Source organism: Mus caroli, chromosome 14 (assembly GCF_900094665.2).
Source record: "Mus caroli chromosome 14, CAROLI_EIJ_v1.1, whole genome shotgun sequence".
In the NCBI taxonomy this organism is placed as follows: domain Eukaryota; kingdom Metazoa; phylum Chordata; class Mammalia; order Rodentia; family Muridae; genus Mus; species Mus caroli.
Genome location: NC_034583.1, coordinates 67,399,540 through 67,418,548, shown reverse-complemented (window position 1 = coordinate 67,418,548; position 19,009 = coordinate 67,399,540). Strand labels below are relative to the sequence as shown.

The following is a 19,009-nucleotide window of genomic DNA, read 5'->3' as shown; positions in this document are numbered from 1 at the left end:
CACACACACACACACACACACACACACATCTCTCTCTCTCTCTCTCTCTCTCTCTCTCTCTCACTGGCCACTGCTCACACAACAGAGTCACGTCACTCTTCCCAGCTTGTCCTTGGTGCATACCACGCCATCTTTGTCTGTGGCCCTTTCTAAACAGAACTTGTCATGAAAAACACAATTGTTCCCTCAGCTCTACAAGATTAGTCATTCATCTCACAGAACCCTCCCAGCACTTGACTTTCTCCCTCTTACACCCTTTAAGGGTCACAGACTATAAGCCCCTCCCCTCTCGTCTCGCCATTAGAAAGGATGTGATTCTTGTCAACTCTAGCCCTTGCTTTAGTGATGTGCCTTCCTCCTGACATTAGGATGCTACACACCCTCATCCCTGAAGTGTCTGCCTCAAGTTCTTGCTCTAAAATCCAGCACGGGAAGCTGTTCTCCTCCTCCTCACGTCTCATTCTAGTACACGCAAAAGTGCCCGCCCCACTCTTGCCCACCACGCTCCTTCAAGGTGGTGGAGTGTCGCTCGGTGAAGGGGTCCCACACTTTTGCACAGTCACTCTGCCCTTCTCCATCTTCTGCTGCTTCTTTGACTATCATATACCCCTGGTGTAGGCAAAAGTTTTGTCCCACTAAGTTTCCGAGACAGCTTACTGCCATCGGCGAGCTCCTGGGGTCTCTCTTAATTTGTGTATTTCCATAGAGACACTGAGGACACGGTAAGGACTCAGGAGTGACGATATTGATTGTCTATTCTCTTCCTTGGAAAGTCTCTCGACTTCCATTCCCTTATTTTATTAACCTACTTTCCTAGCTGATGATTGGTTGAGCAAAGTGCCCTTTTTAGAAATAGTGTCACAGTGCTGGTGGTAAATAACTATTCGGGTCAGGCTAGTAATAAAAAACACATTGACTGTTGTTTGTTTACTTGTTTGTTTTTGTTTGTTTGTTTCTCACTGTAATCTCGGGGAGAATTAGGGGTGTCAAGGAGCTAGCATTTAAACCTATGCTCATTTACTGGTCCCATTATGTGGAGAAGCTGGTTAACAAACCTGAGAGTCTGGCATAACTTCTCAGTGGCCCTCCTGTGGGCCTTCCTCATTTGGGGCATTTGCCCTTTCTGGGGTCCGCACCTGGAAGCTCCAGCACAGACTCACATCAAGGAAAAGCCATCACCATCCTGAGAAGTCAGATGACGCAGAAGACCTCCCAGGGCTTCCTGAAGTCACCATCGTCTGAATCCCACCAAACCTCCTTTTCCTTCTTGCCAGACAGCTGGCTAGAATCTCTAATAATTACCAGAGGAAGCACGAGAGCTGAGGCTGCATAAGTGCACCTGGGGAGTAAGGACAGCTCCACTGCAGATGGGCCCTCGAGCAAGGACTTCTCAGCAACCCAGTAAGAGCCCTGGGAGTGAAGGACAGTAACGAACCTGCCAGCCATGAGGATTCTCTGGTAGTTAGATGAATGACACCCGACAAGTTAGTACCCTCTCCGTATTGCTTTTCTTGTGGAGAGATGGAGATAAGAGCTGGGCATGGTGGTACTTGTCTGTAATTCCCAAACTTACCCAAGAGGCTGAGGCAGGAAGATCATGAGTTTGAGGCTAGTCTTGAGATGTAGTAAGACTGACTCAAGGTGGGAGGGGCAGTCTACCACAGATGTTGAATAGTTCTGGGGATCTGGCTCACTACAAGCCCAAACCTGCCATCACTCGTTACCAATACCAGCATCTAATGGAAAATGTCAGTCCAGCTCTGGAGGGCTTACCTCACGTCTCCTTCTCGCAGGCTGTGGATCTAATTGGCAGGCCCAGCCTCAACTTTCCACTCTTGGTCTATCAGAAAACCATCAGCCCGCATGCCTGCTGGCCTCTTGCTTCCGAGGATGAATGAGAGCCATTCTCAGGGCTAACAGTGTTTCCCTGTAAGCTAAAACATAAACACTACCCCCACCCAAGAGAAAGGAAACATCACTATGTGGACCAACCTCAAAGAATAGTGGTTTATACTTCAGACAGCATACAACACAGTTTCATTTCCTTAAAGGAATGCGGATACACTCCCGTCTTGTGTAGTTTTCCATGTGAGATTCAAAACAGTGGGACACGTGTGTCCCTTTGAGACTACAGTTGCCCAACAGGGACATCTCTGGACCATTTCTTGCTTTGTTACATCTTGTTAATTTAGTAGCTGGCTTTATTTTTATTAATACTATATAGACTATATCTGAAATGTAAAACGTATTTCTCTATCAAATGCCTGCTCTTAGCCTGGGATTTGGAAGTCCTTGAGCCTGCTGAACTAGCTAGATTTGTTTCTCTCTGCTTAATCTCTTCAGGTACAGACCCATATTGAAGCCTGTGGAATTCAAGTGTCCTGTGGGAGGTTTTCCCCACCCCCACCCCCTTTGTCCCTCTTTTTATCTTCTCCTTCAGGCAGGGCCTCTTTACTGAGAAGTGTCTCTTGCAACAGTCAATCCTGGCTTTCCAAACCATTAACTTGGAGGACTGCTTGGTTTTTGTTTTTGTTTTTGTTTTTGTTTTTGGTTGGTTGGTTGGTTGGGTTTCTTTTTTTTTTTTTTTTTTTTATCTCAAGGCTCACAGACAAGCATCATGCAGAATGTCCCTCTGTGACTTTTCCCTGCAGAGATGCTGTCACCCATATACCCCAGCTGCTATCTCCTCAAGTCTCTCGAAGACTTGAAGACTTGCAGACTTGGTGCTGTCCCCAGACCACTGGTGGGTTTCCTTGTGACTATTGGGTGCATCAAACTATAAGTCCTAGCTTCCTCCTCTTCCTCTTCAGTTAGTGTTTTTAACATTGTAATGCTGGAGACCAAACCACAGCCTCAACACATATTTAGGGAAAACACTACCACTAGGCTATACTCCCAGCCTCCCGCCCACCAAACCTCCAATAATTAGACAATAGGTAGCAATTGATTAGTGACGTCTGCCACAAACATGGTGTGGTCACCAGAGCCAAAACCTCTTTGTAATCTCTGGACTAAACTTTTCAGAGAACAGCTATGTTCAATATTTTCCACTTTCGTCCTTGACCAAATAAATGCCTCCTAAACATTGGCTCTTCTCTTAATATGCTATCTGGGCAGCTTTTTAAATGTAGACTTAGCATGTGCATACTTCCGGTGGTCTTACAGTGCTCTTTATCTCTCCTGAGCCCAGGGTATGATACTGTGCAGTGGCAAAGAGCAGCAGTCTGGGATGTTCTCTTTGAGGCAAAGATGTATGCTATTCCATCCTCAACCGCATCCTGTGCCAGCTTCAGTGGAGCCACTTAGTCCCCAGCATCCTTTGCTTCTCCCAGAACCTCTTACATGCCAATCAACACCTCAGTTCCTTCCCAGGCTATCCTTCCCTTGTGTATTCCTAATTTCAATTTTATTTCTCCTCTCTGTCAAACCTTAGTGTTCATTTCCTAATTAGAAATTGAGAGTTTTGAGGGTTTCCAAAGCCTGGGTGTTCTTGAGCTTCCAGATCAAAGGGAATGCGTAGTGGATAGCATTACCCAATGACTGTCATTTCCTCTGTCGTTTTCTGTATTGGATAATTTTCCAGTGAGCGTGTATTTTATAATCAACCATTTCTGAGAACAAAACCCTGGGTGAGCACGTTTTGGCCCTTTTTCTTTGGAAGGCTGAGGACTTCTGCTAAAAGCTTGATAAATTAAACAGCAACTGGTTAATTGAAGTGGTGGTGTGGTTGCTGTGTGTGTTTGTGTATGTGTTTAGATACACGTATGTTAGGTAATGTGTAGGTTTCTATATGTGTCAATACATGTAGATTCTGTGTTTGTATATTTCTATACCTATGTGTTTATGTATAGATGTGTAGATTTCTAGGTGTATACATTTATATATACATGTGTTTCTGTGTCAATTTGTTTACATGTGTATATGTTTATTTAATTGTAGATTTACATATATGTCTGTTTGTGTCTTTCTGGATTTCTGTGTTCCCATGGGTTTGTGTCAGTATATGTATTTGTGCATCCATGTGTATTTTGCTATATGGTCTTATATACATTCTTATATATATGTTTAGGTTTCTATGTGTTTGTGAATGAATGTGTGATCATGTGTGTTGTATGCCTGTGTCTATGTCTGTGTGCATGTGTACAAGATGTGTTTCTGTGTATGTGGGGTGTGTGTGTGTGTGTGTTGAGGAAGGTGTCTGCATATGTGTCTCTATATATAATGTCTATGGATGTACATGTGTGTGTATGTGTGTGAATACGTATGTGTACCAGTGTGTCAGCATGTATGTGCCTATGTGTGCCTGTGTCTATATATCTTTATGTGTATGTTTATATGTATGTATCTCTGTGGTCTATGTGTGTGTGTGTCTATGTATTTATCTTTGTGTGTGTGTAGGCCTGCTGCCCTGTGTTGCTAGATATTCTGATTCTCCTATTTGTAGATAGCAGCAACCATCTTTGCTCACCAAACAGTAAATGGGACCTGGCTTTCTCACTGCAGAGTCAAAGCCTTTGTGTGGAGCCTGCTCTGTTTATTTGGTGCTGCACAGCCAGCTCCCCTGCTTCTGGGTGGGGACAGTGATTTGTTTGTCACTTGACTACCTGCACTTTCCTCCTGGACTCTCCAGGGACTCTGCCTGCAGGAGTTGGGGGTGGGGACAGAGATAGCATATCACAGGCAGGTCCTTTTTCAGGGCAGCCTGTTTAAGAACTGATGTGAAGTGATTCTCTGAGATGTTCTTGGCAGGGCCTGAACTCTTTCCCCGGGCCCCGTGTCAGATAGTCCACCTCTGTCCTTGAGTGGATGCCCTGGTAGACATCCATTTCCTGGCCTTCCTCAAGGCTGGCCTTTTATGTTCAGGATGATGTGGGGGAGGGAAAAGGCAGAGTCATGAGTGTGGCAGAAACACATGGAAAGACAAAGAGCTTCTCCCCTTAGTGTCTTCTGCCCTGTACTCCCTGTCTAACCCTCATGTGATCACCAGCATTGTGGTGACACGTCTTTGAGCCCAAATCTCAGACACCAAAATAGGACCTTTTACAATAGCTAAGAAACTCTTTTGTGAAAGGCGGCTGTGGCTGCAAGCCACTATGTGGACAGAGTTAGCTCAGCTACTAAGAGTTCTAACACCAACCCCAGCCTCTGCTGAAACCTGGTCCAGCCACGTACTTCCCAGCTGTGTGGCCTTCCAAGTTACTGACCCCCACTCTGTTCTTCAAGCCTGGAATTGTTAAAGAGGGTGGAGTGGTTCTGAACTCACAGCCCTCCCAACAGCTCCTTCTGAGAGGGTCGACACCTAACATATAACTACTCAGAGGCAGCAGGTGATGGCTTTATGTAATGAATGCCTCTGCCTCTTCTTCACTCGGCCTCCCTCCCACTCACCCCGTCCCCAGTTAGGTTCTGATCAAGACTAAAATGCTTAATTAAACCTATTTAGTAGCCCTGCTTCATTCTGGTACAGTCATGCATGGTGGGGGAGTTACCAAACAACCTGCCCCATCTTGACCAGCTGCATCTAACATGGACAGAGGGAACCTATTCTCTGCTTCTAAAAGGAACGCGTTCTGATCCAGCCGCAGCGCGAGAGCAAGATTTGTTCCTACTATTTCACTCACCGTTTCCTGAGGACTCACTGTGATGCTGGGCTCTGTGTATTTTCTTTCCTAACAACACCGCACCCAATGAGGAGGCTACTACACCCTTTCCCCAGACCATAAAACTGCTACACATAGAGAAAACCAGCCAGAATTTCCTATCTAAAAATTGAGATAGCTAGTTCCCAAACCTAATTCTTCCAGACTCCAAACCCACGTGGTACCATGGTCTAAAGGTTAGCATTCTGGACTCCGGGACTTCAAACCTCTGCTTTCTGTAGTCCCACATTCCCTCTCATATTTTCCTAAAAGTACCGTGGAGCAAAAGTTTGCTAACTTTAGACCTTGCATATGACTACATTGAATAGAGTTAGAACATCTTCAGGATTCTACTGCCAGCAAACTGTTTTCTAAATAGCCCAGATGTCTAACCATCTGCTTCCAAATGCAAAGATAGTTCCCCAACCACAGGCTGCTCTTTCATTGGTTCCCTGCCACAGGCTGCTCTTTCATTGGTTCCCTGCCACAGGCTGCTCTTTCATTGGTTCCCCAACCACATGCTGCCCTTTCATTGATTCCCCTGCCATGGGCTGCTCTTTCATTGGTTCACCAGTGTTCCCACTCCCCTCCTTTCCTGGAAACTTGCTCCAGGATAGACTTAAATCCCCAATGTTTGCAGGTTGACTACATAAATACTGGCTTTTCCTGGAGACTGCCAGAGAAAGTCACCCCAGAGACCATCATCATGAGGTGCATGAGAACCGGCCAACCCCAGAGGACCAAGACCGACGGTCTGGAGGAGACATCTCAGCAGCCATCGACTCTCCCAAGGTGACCTGTGGCACTCTTCCCATGTGCCCCTGTGTAGGATCTCTTTCCGGGAGGCCATCCCAATCTATGTTAATAACACTTGCTTTTTGACACCTTCCTTCCCTAACCTATCTCTGGCATCTTTTTAGTCGTCTCTGGAACAGCCTGTGGAAAATGGCACCTGCCTTGTACCTTTGTGTTTCTCCCTCTAAGAGCTTACTGGTTCAACTTTGCTCTGCCTTGAATCCTACACTTCTGTTTGTCTTTCAGGGGACCCATGCTTTTCTTTAACCAGCTTTTCTTCATCTTTTTTCTTAATAAAAAATAAAGTTTGATTTCTATAGTTCTTATCTGCCTAAAGGATATTGAACTGGCCTGCTTTGATCTCTTCTTGGCAACTCTCTTGATCTCTCTTATCATTAAGTATTTCTCTACAATAAAAGTGACCTTGAACCTCCTATTGGAGCAGAGTCCCAGTTTCTGCCTCTTTCCTATGAGACATACCCCAGGGGTTCATGCATTTTCATGGCTACAGCTACATCTTGCTGGGTCCATTTCTTATCTGTCTTGAATAATGAAGCTGCTAACATGGATACACTAGCATCTCTGGGGCGTGTTGACGTCTGTGTGCCCACAATCAATTTATATTTCCACCAGCACTATAGAGGTTTTTTGCTTTCCCCACATCCTCACCAACATTTGCAGCATTTGTTGTCAGTGGTGTTTTCTTTTGTTTTTGTTTTTTCCTTGATGATAGCCATTCTGATTGGAGAGAAGTAAGACTCTCAAAGCAGTTTTGATTTGCATTGCTTTATGGCTAACGAGGTTGATCAGTTTTTGAAAGGCTTAACAACTGTCTGTTCGATTCATCTGCTGATTTATAGATGGGGTGGGATGGGTTTTTTTATTGTTTGTTTGTTTTTTGTTTGTTGATTGTTTGTTTTGGTATTTGATTTTTTTCTAGCATCCATGAAAGAATGTCGCAACACATTCTTAGGAGAGTGTGCCATACACTCGTGTTTAAGATTGTCTGCTCTAAGCCAGGCGTGGTGGCTCACGCCTTTAATCCCAGCACTCAGGAGGCAGAGGCAGGCAGATTTCTGAGTTTGAGGCCAGCCTGGTCTACAAAGTGAGTTCCAGGACAGCCAGGGCTATACAGAGAAACCCTGTCTCGAAAAACAAAACAAAACAAAGATTGTCTGCTCCAAGGTGTCAAAGACATGCTCTCTCTGGAGGAAATGTCTTCTGAGTTTATGGAGAAAGTAGGCATGTGGCAGGAGAAAGCACAGATATCAGATAGAATAACCTGGGGCAAGCTCTGTGGCTGAGCCAGGGAGTTTTGGACATCACGAGAAAGCCCCTGTACAAGGGAAAGACTGCCCAGTGACTGCCCAGGCAGGCAGGGGCCAGAGTCTGTAGGTCATGGAAGTCCTGTGGAGAAGTCAGCAAGAAGTCATTTCTGGTTTGCTTTCTAACAGGGACTAATACCATACTATCTGCCTCTATTTAAAGGCTAAATCTAAGTACCTTGTAGAAAAGGGATTGAAGAAGAGCCAAAGTAGAGCAAGTGGAAGTCATTGTAGAGTTCAGGAAAGGTGGGGGGTGGGGGACCAGAACTAGGAGGGTCTCTGGGGTGATGGAGAGAAGAATATTTATCCCAAGATCCTCACGTAGAACCCATAGGTCATCGTCAGTCAGAAGGTCCTAGATGACACTGGAGCTCGGGATTTACATACAAGGTGTAAGATGATGTCACTAATTTATCAGCGTGAAGACAAAATGAGAAACCCCATCAGTAGCTAGATACTAGACAGTGGAGATCCGCTGCTCAGGGACATTGTGAGTGATCACCGGCTGACCGTCCAGGACAGGTGACCTCAGGAGAAGGACTATGACAAGGAGAGACAAATCACAAAGGTTGTGGAGGAATTCCAGTGCGCAAGCTCTGTGCGTGGTGGAGGAAGATAACCCCATAAATCTCTCGGAGAAGAAAGAGGCAAAAAGAAGAAAGACCTTCTAAGCGGTCTAAGAGGCCAAGACCTTCCAAAGGACAAAAGAGGAGCACTTCAGGAGGGAGCACCCAGTGTAGGGAGGAGGGGAGTGAGATGAGAAGCTGGAGGACCATCTTCACACTAAGTGATAGGAGAGAGCAGAAGGCAGATGAGGGGCGAGGTGGGAATCAAAGGTAAGGGCTTGAAGAGGATGGCTTTTAGCAGCTCCTTAGACGTATAGACCAGCTGCATCGAGATAGAACATCTGGTACATTGAAGCATGAATTGGTTGAAAGAGGGGAGGTGAAGAACTTTGAGCCGTGAGCATCTAAGGTGATGGTTCTCAACGTGTGGATCCTGACCCCTTTGGGAGTCCAGTGACTTTCACAGAGATTACCTAATACCATCAGAAAACATGTTTCCATTATGATTCATAACAGTAGCAAACTTACAGTTACGAAGTAGCAACAAAAATATTTTTATGGTTGGGGGTCACCACAACATGCGGAACTGTATTAAAGGGCTGCAGCATTAGGGAGGGTGGGGACCACTGATCTCAGATCTCTGAAGGTTAGGATCCCAAACACAGATAGGGAGACGTGGGGTCTATTCACTCTGGAAGTCCCTGCTCCTGCAGAGACTTTCCTGAGTCTGTTTGTATGCTGCCCAGGGCCTGATGGCTGTCCTGGAATTCCTGCCTCACTGCCCTTTCTTAGCATGTCTCTTCCCTCCTGTCTAGCCTGCCCTCCACCCCACTCCTGCAGCCCATTCGTTAGGCTGTTTTCTCAGCTTTGCTCGCCGCCCTCTGTTAAGTTATTAACTTGTCAGGGTCTAGACTCCCCAGTTCCCCTCCTCTTTGATCTCACTGCTGGCTCCCTTCCTGTTTGTAGCATGGGAAGTCAGCCTTCGGAGCAAGGGTCACTCAGCAGGGCCGGGTTGGCAGGCACACGGAATTTCAAGCAAAATAATTGGTATAAAATGGAGAAAACTCCTTGAAGCCATCAGTGCAACTGGAATAAGAATAATAAACACCCACATCTCGCCACCGTCTCAGATGCGAACTTAAAATAGACTTCAGTCAGTTCTCCAAGAGGGAGTTGTTCTGTAGACAAATTAAAAGTTACAAATAATTGGCGTGCTAACTCAAGGCTTCAGTTAGGATCAGATATGACTATCAAAGAATATTCAAATAGGTAGATTGTTTTAATATAAGTCTTGGCCCCTCCAAGCCTTACCAACTTTGTCTAAGATTCCTTAGACCAATAGTTCTGACAAAAAGAATTGAACAGTCTGATCCTGACCTAGAACTTCTAAAGTCATGACTTAATATGAAGTTTGAGCTACTAAAGACATAGCCCATTTCCTATCCAGTGACCTATGGCCCACGGGTCCTCAGATGAAATTTAGGAAAAGGTAACATTTTTAGCCTTAACTGTGGGCAGGTAGACTTTCCCATAGATGACTCTGTTTATTCCTGGGAATCTATGGTTTTCCAACAGAGAGAGTAGAACTTAGAACTGTAAATCCTCAGAGTTTCTGCCTTTCCAGGATGCAGAGAGCATGTTAGTCCTATTTTCATGGGTATGCAAGGGTCAGTGGCCACTACTAACTCAGGCTTCAGTTAAGATCAGATATGGCTAGCAAAGAATAGGGGTCAGTACTGTAATAGGAATACAGGTTCAGGGTCTAATCTGAAACGTCGAAACCCAGAATATCCCCAGATCTAAAAACTTCTGAGGGCTACTATGACCCCATAAGTGGGAAATTCTACATTTGACCTCATGTAATGAGAAGGCCATAGATAAAATTCAGGTGCAGTCAAAATATTGTATAAGATGATCTTTAGGGGATGAAGAGATGGCTCAGTGCTTAAGACCCCTTAACTTACTTCGAAGTACCCACATCAGGCACAGGCACCTGTAATCCCAGCTCCAAGGTTCTGATGGCCTTGTCCAGCCTCCAAGGGAACCAGCACAGACGTGGTGTGCACACTGATGAGCAAATACACACACACACACATACACACACGCATACACATACACACACACCACACACAATGCATACACACACACAGAGTTTTCTTTTAAAGAAATCGTCATAAATATATGCTAGGTATAAATGAAACATATAAATTTCATGTCTAGACTTGTGTCTCATCCTGTAGCATCTCATTGTGTATGCGTGAACCTCAAATCTAAAATTAAAAAAGAAAAAAAAAGTCTGCAACATATCTGGTCCCAGGCTGTTCCAGAAAGCAGCAGGTATGACGACATACATTGTATTTTCGGTGTGTGAGGCGCCTTCAAACATGTTATATTGCTTAATCCCATGATAGTATGTACTTGCTTCTGGGGAGAAGGAATAACCTAGTTTATTTGTCCACTCACAGAGGCTGGGATTGAACCCAGTTCCATTGCAACATAACCTTCTGGTTTTTGTAAAATCACCTTGCTTGACAAGATTTGCATGACTCTCATCCCAGAACATGACATGCATGTGTTGTTTTGTTTTGTTTTGTTTTTTCCTAGTGTGACTGAGTATCTAGCTCCCTAATGCCGTTCCCACTGAGTCAGATCTCTGCCTGCTTCATCTCCACATCTTTGTCAGGCTTGCTGGGGAGGACAGAAACATCAGGTTTTTCAAGTGTTTAAGTTCTGGTGAGAAACGTTCCCACCCAGAGCCAGCCAAGGTCCCAAAATTAGCCAGGACAACCTGTGAGCAGAGCCAGAATTAAATAGTGTAAGTTGCTGTCTATACAATCCTAAATCCATTTAAGCTTAGTCCACAGTGGCAAAGTTACTGCTTGTGAGGCAGTAGTGTCAGGGATGTGACCAGAGGCAGCAATCAGGAGACACAATAATAAGAGACTGGAAGGAACCATGCTGGTGGTCAAACATTGTATCCTCCTAAGGATACCACAGCAAAGGATTGTTACCTATTGTGTCTCATGGTGAGAGGTATGTATGTTCATGAAGAGAGACTATTCATGTCATGATTAGCTTTTCCAGTTCAGGAAGATGATGATGTATATGGTGCTTCTAGAGGAAAAACTTCCCCCCAGCGCAAATAAAATAAAATAAAATTAAAAAAAAAATCACCAACACTTTGTTTACCTTAAATCCGGCCACCCAAGGGAGATTTCCCAGGCTCCCCTTTGGCATTTCTTCTTGTCTCCAAGCGCAGTTTGTGTACCCATTAGGACGTTGAACATCCCCACTGCAAAGTCCTGAGACTGGAAGTCTCCCGAGTCTCAGCTTCTTGATGAAGATGTGATGATGCCAAAGGTGGAAAAGTCAAGGCAGAGCTTTTCTTCAGCCACACAGTTCTGTCGCATAGCGTCACCTTCAGACTCCGAGGTGTATATGAGACATACTTGAATTCCATGTTGAGGCTTGGGGCCCATCCCTAAGAAACCTCACTGCATATGCAAATTTTCCAAAATATTAAAAAAAAAAAAAAAAAACCTGAAATCTTTACCACTCTGGTCTCAAGCATTCGGGTAAGAGCTTTCCAGGTGCCTAGTCCCCGGAGGTGAGAGCACCCCCAGACGACTCCTTTTCTAGGGGTTCCTGAGAGCCCCGCTTGCCACTGGTCCCTTAGGAACTAGAGTTTCCTGGGTATTTCCTAGGGTGACTTTGTGCCAAGAGTGAACGAGAGTCATGACAGTTCCGTGTTTATTCTTGTTTTATACAGTGATTAAATGAGATTCTACCCAGCCTCCCTCTAAAAAATAGAAATTAATCATATTCAAGTACCTGCAGTTTCTCTTCCGGTTTATCATCCTCATTAGCATTAAGAGCCACCAATCACTGGGGAAGGTGTTTTTAAAAAACAAAAAGAGCAGAACAGAACTTTCCTCCCAACACACACACACACACACACACACACACACACACACACCTTCTTTTCCTGAAGGCCAATAACTAAAACCAGGTTAGGTGTTACTTAACCACTTTCCCCCCAAATACGCCAGGCCCCCAGAAAGTTCTCTGTGAGCTTCAGGCTCCCACTCTGTTCCCAGTACCAACAGCTCAGATAGTTAAAGGGGGAACCCCATATTCGTCAGTTTTGCCCACACTGAGAAACAGCGGGCTTCAGAGTCACAAGGAAGCTGGAAGTCAGATGTGCCCCGGGGGGTCATGGGCAGCAGAGACCAGTCTTGTGTGTGTGCTCCAAACACCTGGCCTGCCCTCCCCCGCAGAACTGGCTGTTTTACAGGTCATGGCCGTTTTAAAAAGACAGACTCACTGAACTGCTTAATGCAAGAGTTTCTGCACGAAGGCCCACATCTCTCTTCCCAGTAGCCCGGAACGTAGATGGGGAAGGAGGCCAAGAGAATCTTCCATGCCTCAGGGATTTTTGGCTGCAGCTCCTGGTAGAATTAGCAAAAGTTATCTATTAATCCCAGAGGCATCCATCAACGGCCAGAGCCAGGCTGTCTCTTTGAACGAAATTCACTGACACCCCCCCCCCCTTGTTAACGGATCTAGGAAGTATCTAATCAGGTCTGAGCCAGCCAGCGAGGGGCAGGGTCAGCAGAAGCAAGGCTGCTGGGAGGATTGGGTTTCCAGCGTTAGCTGTCTGGTTTCTGAGCTGTCTGTTTTCTTTCCTCTTCCAGCTATCTTCCAGATCATACAGAGCATAAGGATGGGCATGTGAGAGGGCCAGGAAGTTGTATGCGGATGCCCTCCTGCTGGCAGGTGAAGGACCACTGAGGCCTTCAGCCGGTCTTATAGGAAGCAAACAAGCCATGGGTGATAGAAAGGAGGCCCCCTGTTCCCTCCCACTCCATGGTGGAGGTCAGACCAAATTGCCTTCTCACAAGACATCTCCGTGCATCTGTGTCCTCCAGCAGAAAGGACTCTGCTCTTCTGTTGGCTGATTGGAAGTCACGTGGAGGGGGGGTGGGGTGGCGGCAGCGCTAGCTGGCTGGCTGGTTCCCCGGGTTTCACTGTGGTGTGCATGTGGCCCTCTGAGCGACCACCCCTTTACATCCTGCCAATCAATCTCTTCTGTGTCAGGAATTGGTTTTACAAATAAATGTCTTCATTCAACCTTAATACCATGTGCGAATTACTGAGCGAAAAACAAACAGCAAAGGGGGCCCAAGAGGGACTGGCCAGGGGCAGGTGAGGACTGGGTTAGGCAATGGGGAACCAGAGCTGGGTTTACCCGGTCCCCACCCTGACTCCACATCATTGCTTGAATGTAGTTATAGGCAGCTCTGATGGTCTTGCTTTTGTTACACACTTGTTTTTAATACGTGTGTTCATATATACTTGTGTATGTGTGAATTTGGATATGCATTTATCTCTTGTTTGGGTTTTGTTGTTCCTTTCTTTCTTCAGTCCAAAAAAGGCGTCTATAATGTGTGCTACAGTCTGATTAGCTGTTATCTCCCTGTAGTCTGCCTGAAAGCAGTCCAGACCCAGATGTCTCCCGCCTCATGGTGAAAACCACCCTACCCCAGGGCCCAGCAGCTGACTGCAGAGCCCTGAAGAGCGCATGTCTCTTCAGCACTCTGGGTGGGCAGCAGGCTCTTCCTCTCCCTCGTAGACTCCTCAGAGCCCCATAAAGGTCAGTGTTACAGAAAGAAGTTATAGCAACAGGCCCCAAGATCTCAGCAGGATTAAGAACAGCTACATGCAACTTTAAGCACTTGGTAGTTATTTAATTCCATTTTTTCCCCCTGAGACAGGGTTTCTCTTTATAGCCCTGGCTGTTCTGGAACTCACTTTGTGGACCAGGCTGGCCTCGAACTCAGAAGTCCGCCTGCCTCTGCCTCCCAAGTGCTGGGATTAAAGGCGTGTGCCACTTGTATTGCTGTCCTATTTTTCATTTTTTTTCTAACATTACAAGAATGTTAAGGATGGAAGTATTGGGAGTGGTTAGTAAGACTTCATTAAGTGGCACGTTTCTGATCAGGGCGTTTAGACCTTGAGTTTTACCTGCATCTTTGGTGATGCTCTTGAACGCTGTCCATTCTCTCACCTTCTGAGCTTCTCTCATCAGACCCCTCTCCCCTCCATCCTCCTTCCTATCCCACCAAAAAGGCAACAGGACAGTCCCATATCAGCATCCCCATACAGAAAGCGACATCTTATGCTAGGGTCAGCAGCCCAGCTGCCTACCAAGAGGTAGAAGCAGCTTCACATCCCAGGCTGCCTTGCCCCATCATCTCCTTTGACTCCCATGATGTGTTTTTGTCTTTCTCTCCATTGCCTTGGTTAAAAGTACACGTGCAGGCCAGGCGTGGTGGCACACGCCTTTAATCCCAGCACTCGGGAGGCAGAGGCAGGGGGATTTCTGAGTTCGAGGCCAGCCTGGTCTACAAAGTGAGTTCCAGGACAGCCAGGGCTATACAGANAAACCCTGTCTCGAAAAAAAAAAAAAAAAAAAAGTACACATGCTACACACCACTGAAGTCTTTTCCTAGGCCAGGGCATTGTGGCTCCGTCTTGAAGGAACTCAAGTCCCCTCTCTTTAATGTAGACTTTACTATAAGGGTACCTACCAGGCAAACGGGACTGGTTATCCTCATTTCAATGGCAAACTGTAACTTCTGCAAAAGTCAGCTCCAGGGGAACCCAGCCCAACTCTGGGTGACAGAGATAGACAGTGGGCCGATCAGCTACCTGGCTGATTTCTTCCCCAGCCATGCAATTCACCCACCAGTTGGTTTTCCATTAGTTCCCAGGTTGCCTCCTGGAAGTGCTTGTATGTACCATTCTCTCTGTGTGCCTGGTTCCCTCAGTCCTCTGCAGAGACAAGGCCTGCCACCCGCACCTGAGGATCCCCGCTGACCCACTCTGTATAGCTGGAGATGTAGTCACGTGACACCTAGTAAGACCTAATCAGCTGCCCAATGGCAGCATCCCCACACAACACATTTTGTGAATGGAGCATACTCTTGCCTCACAGACACTGGTTTCCTTCTACACTCCTTAACTTTTTAAATGCCAGTTGCATCTTTTACAACTGATTTTATAGGTCATAAATGGGCTTAACCCACATCCTTAGAAACTTCGAACCCCATGGGAAATTGAAGCCGTGGATGGGACACCGGTAAACTAAACTCCATGGGTAGGAAAATTGGAATTTTACTTTACAGGCTGATAAACATCTAAGATGACGTCTCCATCAAAGGCCATATCACTGGCACCTAGCAACTTCTCTGGGGGCTTAAGGTAGCGCCAAGAAAGCAGGGGCCGTGTGAGCCTATGGGTCCAGTACCACCTTAAAAACACTGAAATAAAACAACTCCTTCAGAGGACAGTGAACAGGAGGCTGGCGTGTTTTTTTTTTTTATGACTAGAAGGAGCACACAGACCTTTTATTAATGAGATCAAGTGAACCAGGTCTCGTTTCAGTATTAAGACGACAAGCTGTAACGCAGCGGCAACGGAAGCCTGTGGGCTGCCCACAGCCGCATTGACTTCTCTCACACAAGGTCCATGCAGGCTGGAGAGGGCTTTGGTCAAGGAGTGGCTCGGTATCCAGGTGCCTTAGTGACAGAAGTCATCTCAGCAACAGGTAGAAGTCGGAGGGCAGCAGATCTTGCCTTGGCCTAGAAGGGGCATCTCCCTTCTGTCACTACAAGGACCCAACTAGTCACATGACCTGATCTGTTCTGAAAGGAAGTCTGGCGACATTAAAGCGCAGATGATTATTTGGTGAGCTCTGCTTCTGGAAACCTTCACTCGTGGCGCTCTCTGCACACTGTGTAATTACAGGGCTTTTTAAATTGAGGTCTGCTTTCTGGATGCACCTTGTCTTGGGTACTTAGTCTCACCATGCACCCTTGGCTTCTGGAGTTGCTCTCTGCTGCACAGCTCTCAGTTGGGAATTGCAGCCTTGTGCTGGGTGCCCCTGGAAGGTGATCATCTGGTCTATCACCCAAGCCAGGATACTTTTTAAGCATGCAAGCACACACAAAAATGAGTATTATTAATAATTCTAATAAGACACCAAAATGAATACATTGGGGCTGTTCCAGGTACAGCAAGAGTGAAAATTGTCATCTCAGAACATTGGGTTCAAACAGGTTTGGGAAACGTGGCCCAGGCAGAAATAAGTAAGCAGGTTATGAAACCCAAGCTGCCAGGCTTCCCCATCAGCTGCCAGGCTTCCCCATCCAGAGACAGAAGAGTGAGATTTTTTCACGTTTCTCTCTACTCCACCCAAGAGAGAGATGGTGCCCGAAGTTCAGGAACTATCCATGAACCACGCAAAGAAACAAATGACTAGCCCTTTGGTGAGTACATGATTTTGGCAGGGCTCAAGCCATAGAATGTATATGAGTATATATGAACACACGTATTAAAATGTAGTCTGCCTGAAAGCAGTCCAGACCCAGATGTCTCCCGCCTCTTGGTGAAAACCACCCTACCCCAGGGCCCAGCAGCTGACTGCAGAGCCCTGAAGAGCGCATGTCTCTTCAGCACTCTGGGTGGGCAGCAGGCTCTACCTCTCCCTCGTAGACTCCTCAGAGCCCCATAAAGCTCAGTGTCACAGAACGAAGTTATAGCAACAGGCCCCAAGATCTCAGCAGGATTAAGAACAGCTACATGCAACCGTATTTCTATACGGAATAGAATCATAGAACCAGGCCAGGATTGGAATTTTGGTCCTGGGTTTCGGCCCATGGCTTTGTTTTCTGGACCTCAGTGTGCTCACGAGTGTGTTTAAAGATGCCTTGACACTGCCGGGGCTGTTGTGGAGAGCAAATGGTACAATGTGAGTTACTCTGCTTTTTAAAAAGTGTAAACACTACATGAATTATATCCATAGTTATCTACCTATAATTGCATGTATAATCAGCTGACGATCTTATAGTCATCTTATAATAATTGCTAGTCAAGATAGTCTCAGGGGGCCCTGCACAGGGAACATTTTGCTTCGTATTCAACATCTTGACCAATCTTAGGACATGCTGAGAGCAGCATGAGTGCCCAGGATGGATGGTTTGACTCGCTGGCCCCACTAATGACAAAGTGTTCCTATGCACACGCTGCAGTCAGTTTCATGTTTCCATGTACCATTGTTCTTTGTAGTAATATATGAATGTGGGCTTTAGGTAAGTCTCAAAAATAAATCTAGGCTCAAGAATACCAAGGCATCTAGATTACCTACCATGCCAGCCTCTTTGCAGCCTGAGCTCCAGTCTGGGGACTTAATCTTTCCCAGCAACTGCCACAACCATACAAGGGTCCACAGAGAACAGCGCTGCTCCTGTGAATCAGAGCCATTATGTGGACAGAGTCACCAAACCTGATTTTCAGAGAACGTCTCCATCTTTTAGGCCTCAGATTGGCCTGCATCCTTGATGGGGGGGGGGGGGATGCTGACCCTGGGGAAGTCCTGCATCCTCAGTGAAACCCCATCCTCAATCTCTAGCATCATGGCCACTCCCCCGAGATGATGGTTTATTTGTGTTGGAAAAGCTCCTGCTGCTTTCCACACTAGACTCTCCCCCGGGGGCAGAGAGGGGAAAGTCGATGAGGTAATAACCCAGCTTGAATTTCCCTGCCAGTTTCTGGCACAAGGGCACAGGAGGAAGCCAGTACACAGCCTTCCCATGGCAGTTAGGCATCTGAGAACCAACCAGCTGAAAATAGTCAGCATATCTCCACAGCAAGGCCGCCACCCTGGGCAGCATGTCCCTAAGGCCTGCCTCCGCACCACTGCCCCTGCTCATTGCTACTTTGTCTCTTACAGGGCTACTTATTTTTGCCTTTCAGTTGCAAGCTTTGCCTAAGCTGTGGCCTTTAACACGAGTATCTTCTCAAGCTTCGCTAGTCTTGGCCCAGGACACACTCACATACACACCCCAAAATGACTAGAGCTTCCTTCCCCAAGGCCAATTGGCAGCACTCAGTGGTCACAGAAGCCTGGTCTCCTTTAGTTTCTGCTATTGAAACAGAACACAGCAGGGAGGGGCTGGGGCAAACACAGACAGTTACCTGGCGTGGTTATTTGCATTGTTAACACAAAGGTGTTCCAGGAGTGCCCTCACTATATCGCTCCCTGGCACACAAAGGACAGATACAGTGCAGAGGGGAGCAGGGTGCTGGGACCTGCCTGCCACCACAGCAGCCAGCCTTGTCAGGAATTAGGCCCTTCCTCCCCGACCGACCTCGCTCTTGTCCATCTCCATCCAGTAAGCAGACAGAAAAATGGAGTTTGAAACAGTCACGTTAAGATGTCGTAAACCAGCCCAGCTGGGGTGACTTCAAGGTCAGGTGTGTTCAGAAGGAGAGAGAGTGTGGTATCATTGCAGGCCTTGGAGGGTCAAGGGTCTTTCTCTGTCCCTTAATCACGCATATCTGCAAAGAAGTCTCTCCTCCCCCCTCCACCCCACCCCCCAACAAGGATGAGGCCCAGATGACTTACGGGGACAGCAAGGAGCTGAGCTGAGGGACCTGGTTGGCGGGCTGAGCCACACTGCAGCTCCTTCAGCGTGATGTCTCAGTGCCCTGTGCCTGCTGCCAGGCACATTCTCTAAGCTCAGCCTTTTGTCAAATTGAGGAGGCTTCAAAAACAAAATTATTCTCTACCTCTTGCTGCCTCTCTACCCCTTCTTTTTCCTCTCTCTCTCTCTCTCTCTCT

At 46.6% G+C, this 19,009-nt stretch overlaps 1 protein-coding gene across 1 annotated transcript in view; it reads left to right on the top strand.

The window, feature by feature from the left end:
- Serp2 (stress associated endoplasmic reticulum protein family member 2) overlaps positions 1 to 13,461 on the top strand; it is a 24,198-nt gene extending 10,737 nt beyond the window's left edge. The window contains 1 exon segment of the mRNA XM_021182550.2: positions 13,020 to 13,461. Within this exon segment, the coding sequence (XP_021038209.2) occupies positions 13,020 to 13,060 (41 nt within the window). The 3' untranslated portion in view covers positions 13,061 to 13,461.
- Positions 13,462 to 19,009: the final 5,548 nt, after the last annotated feature.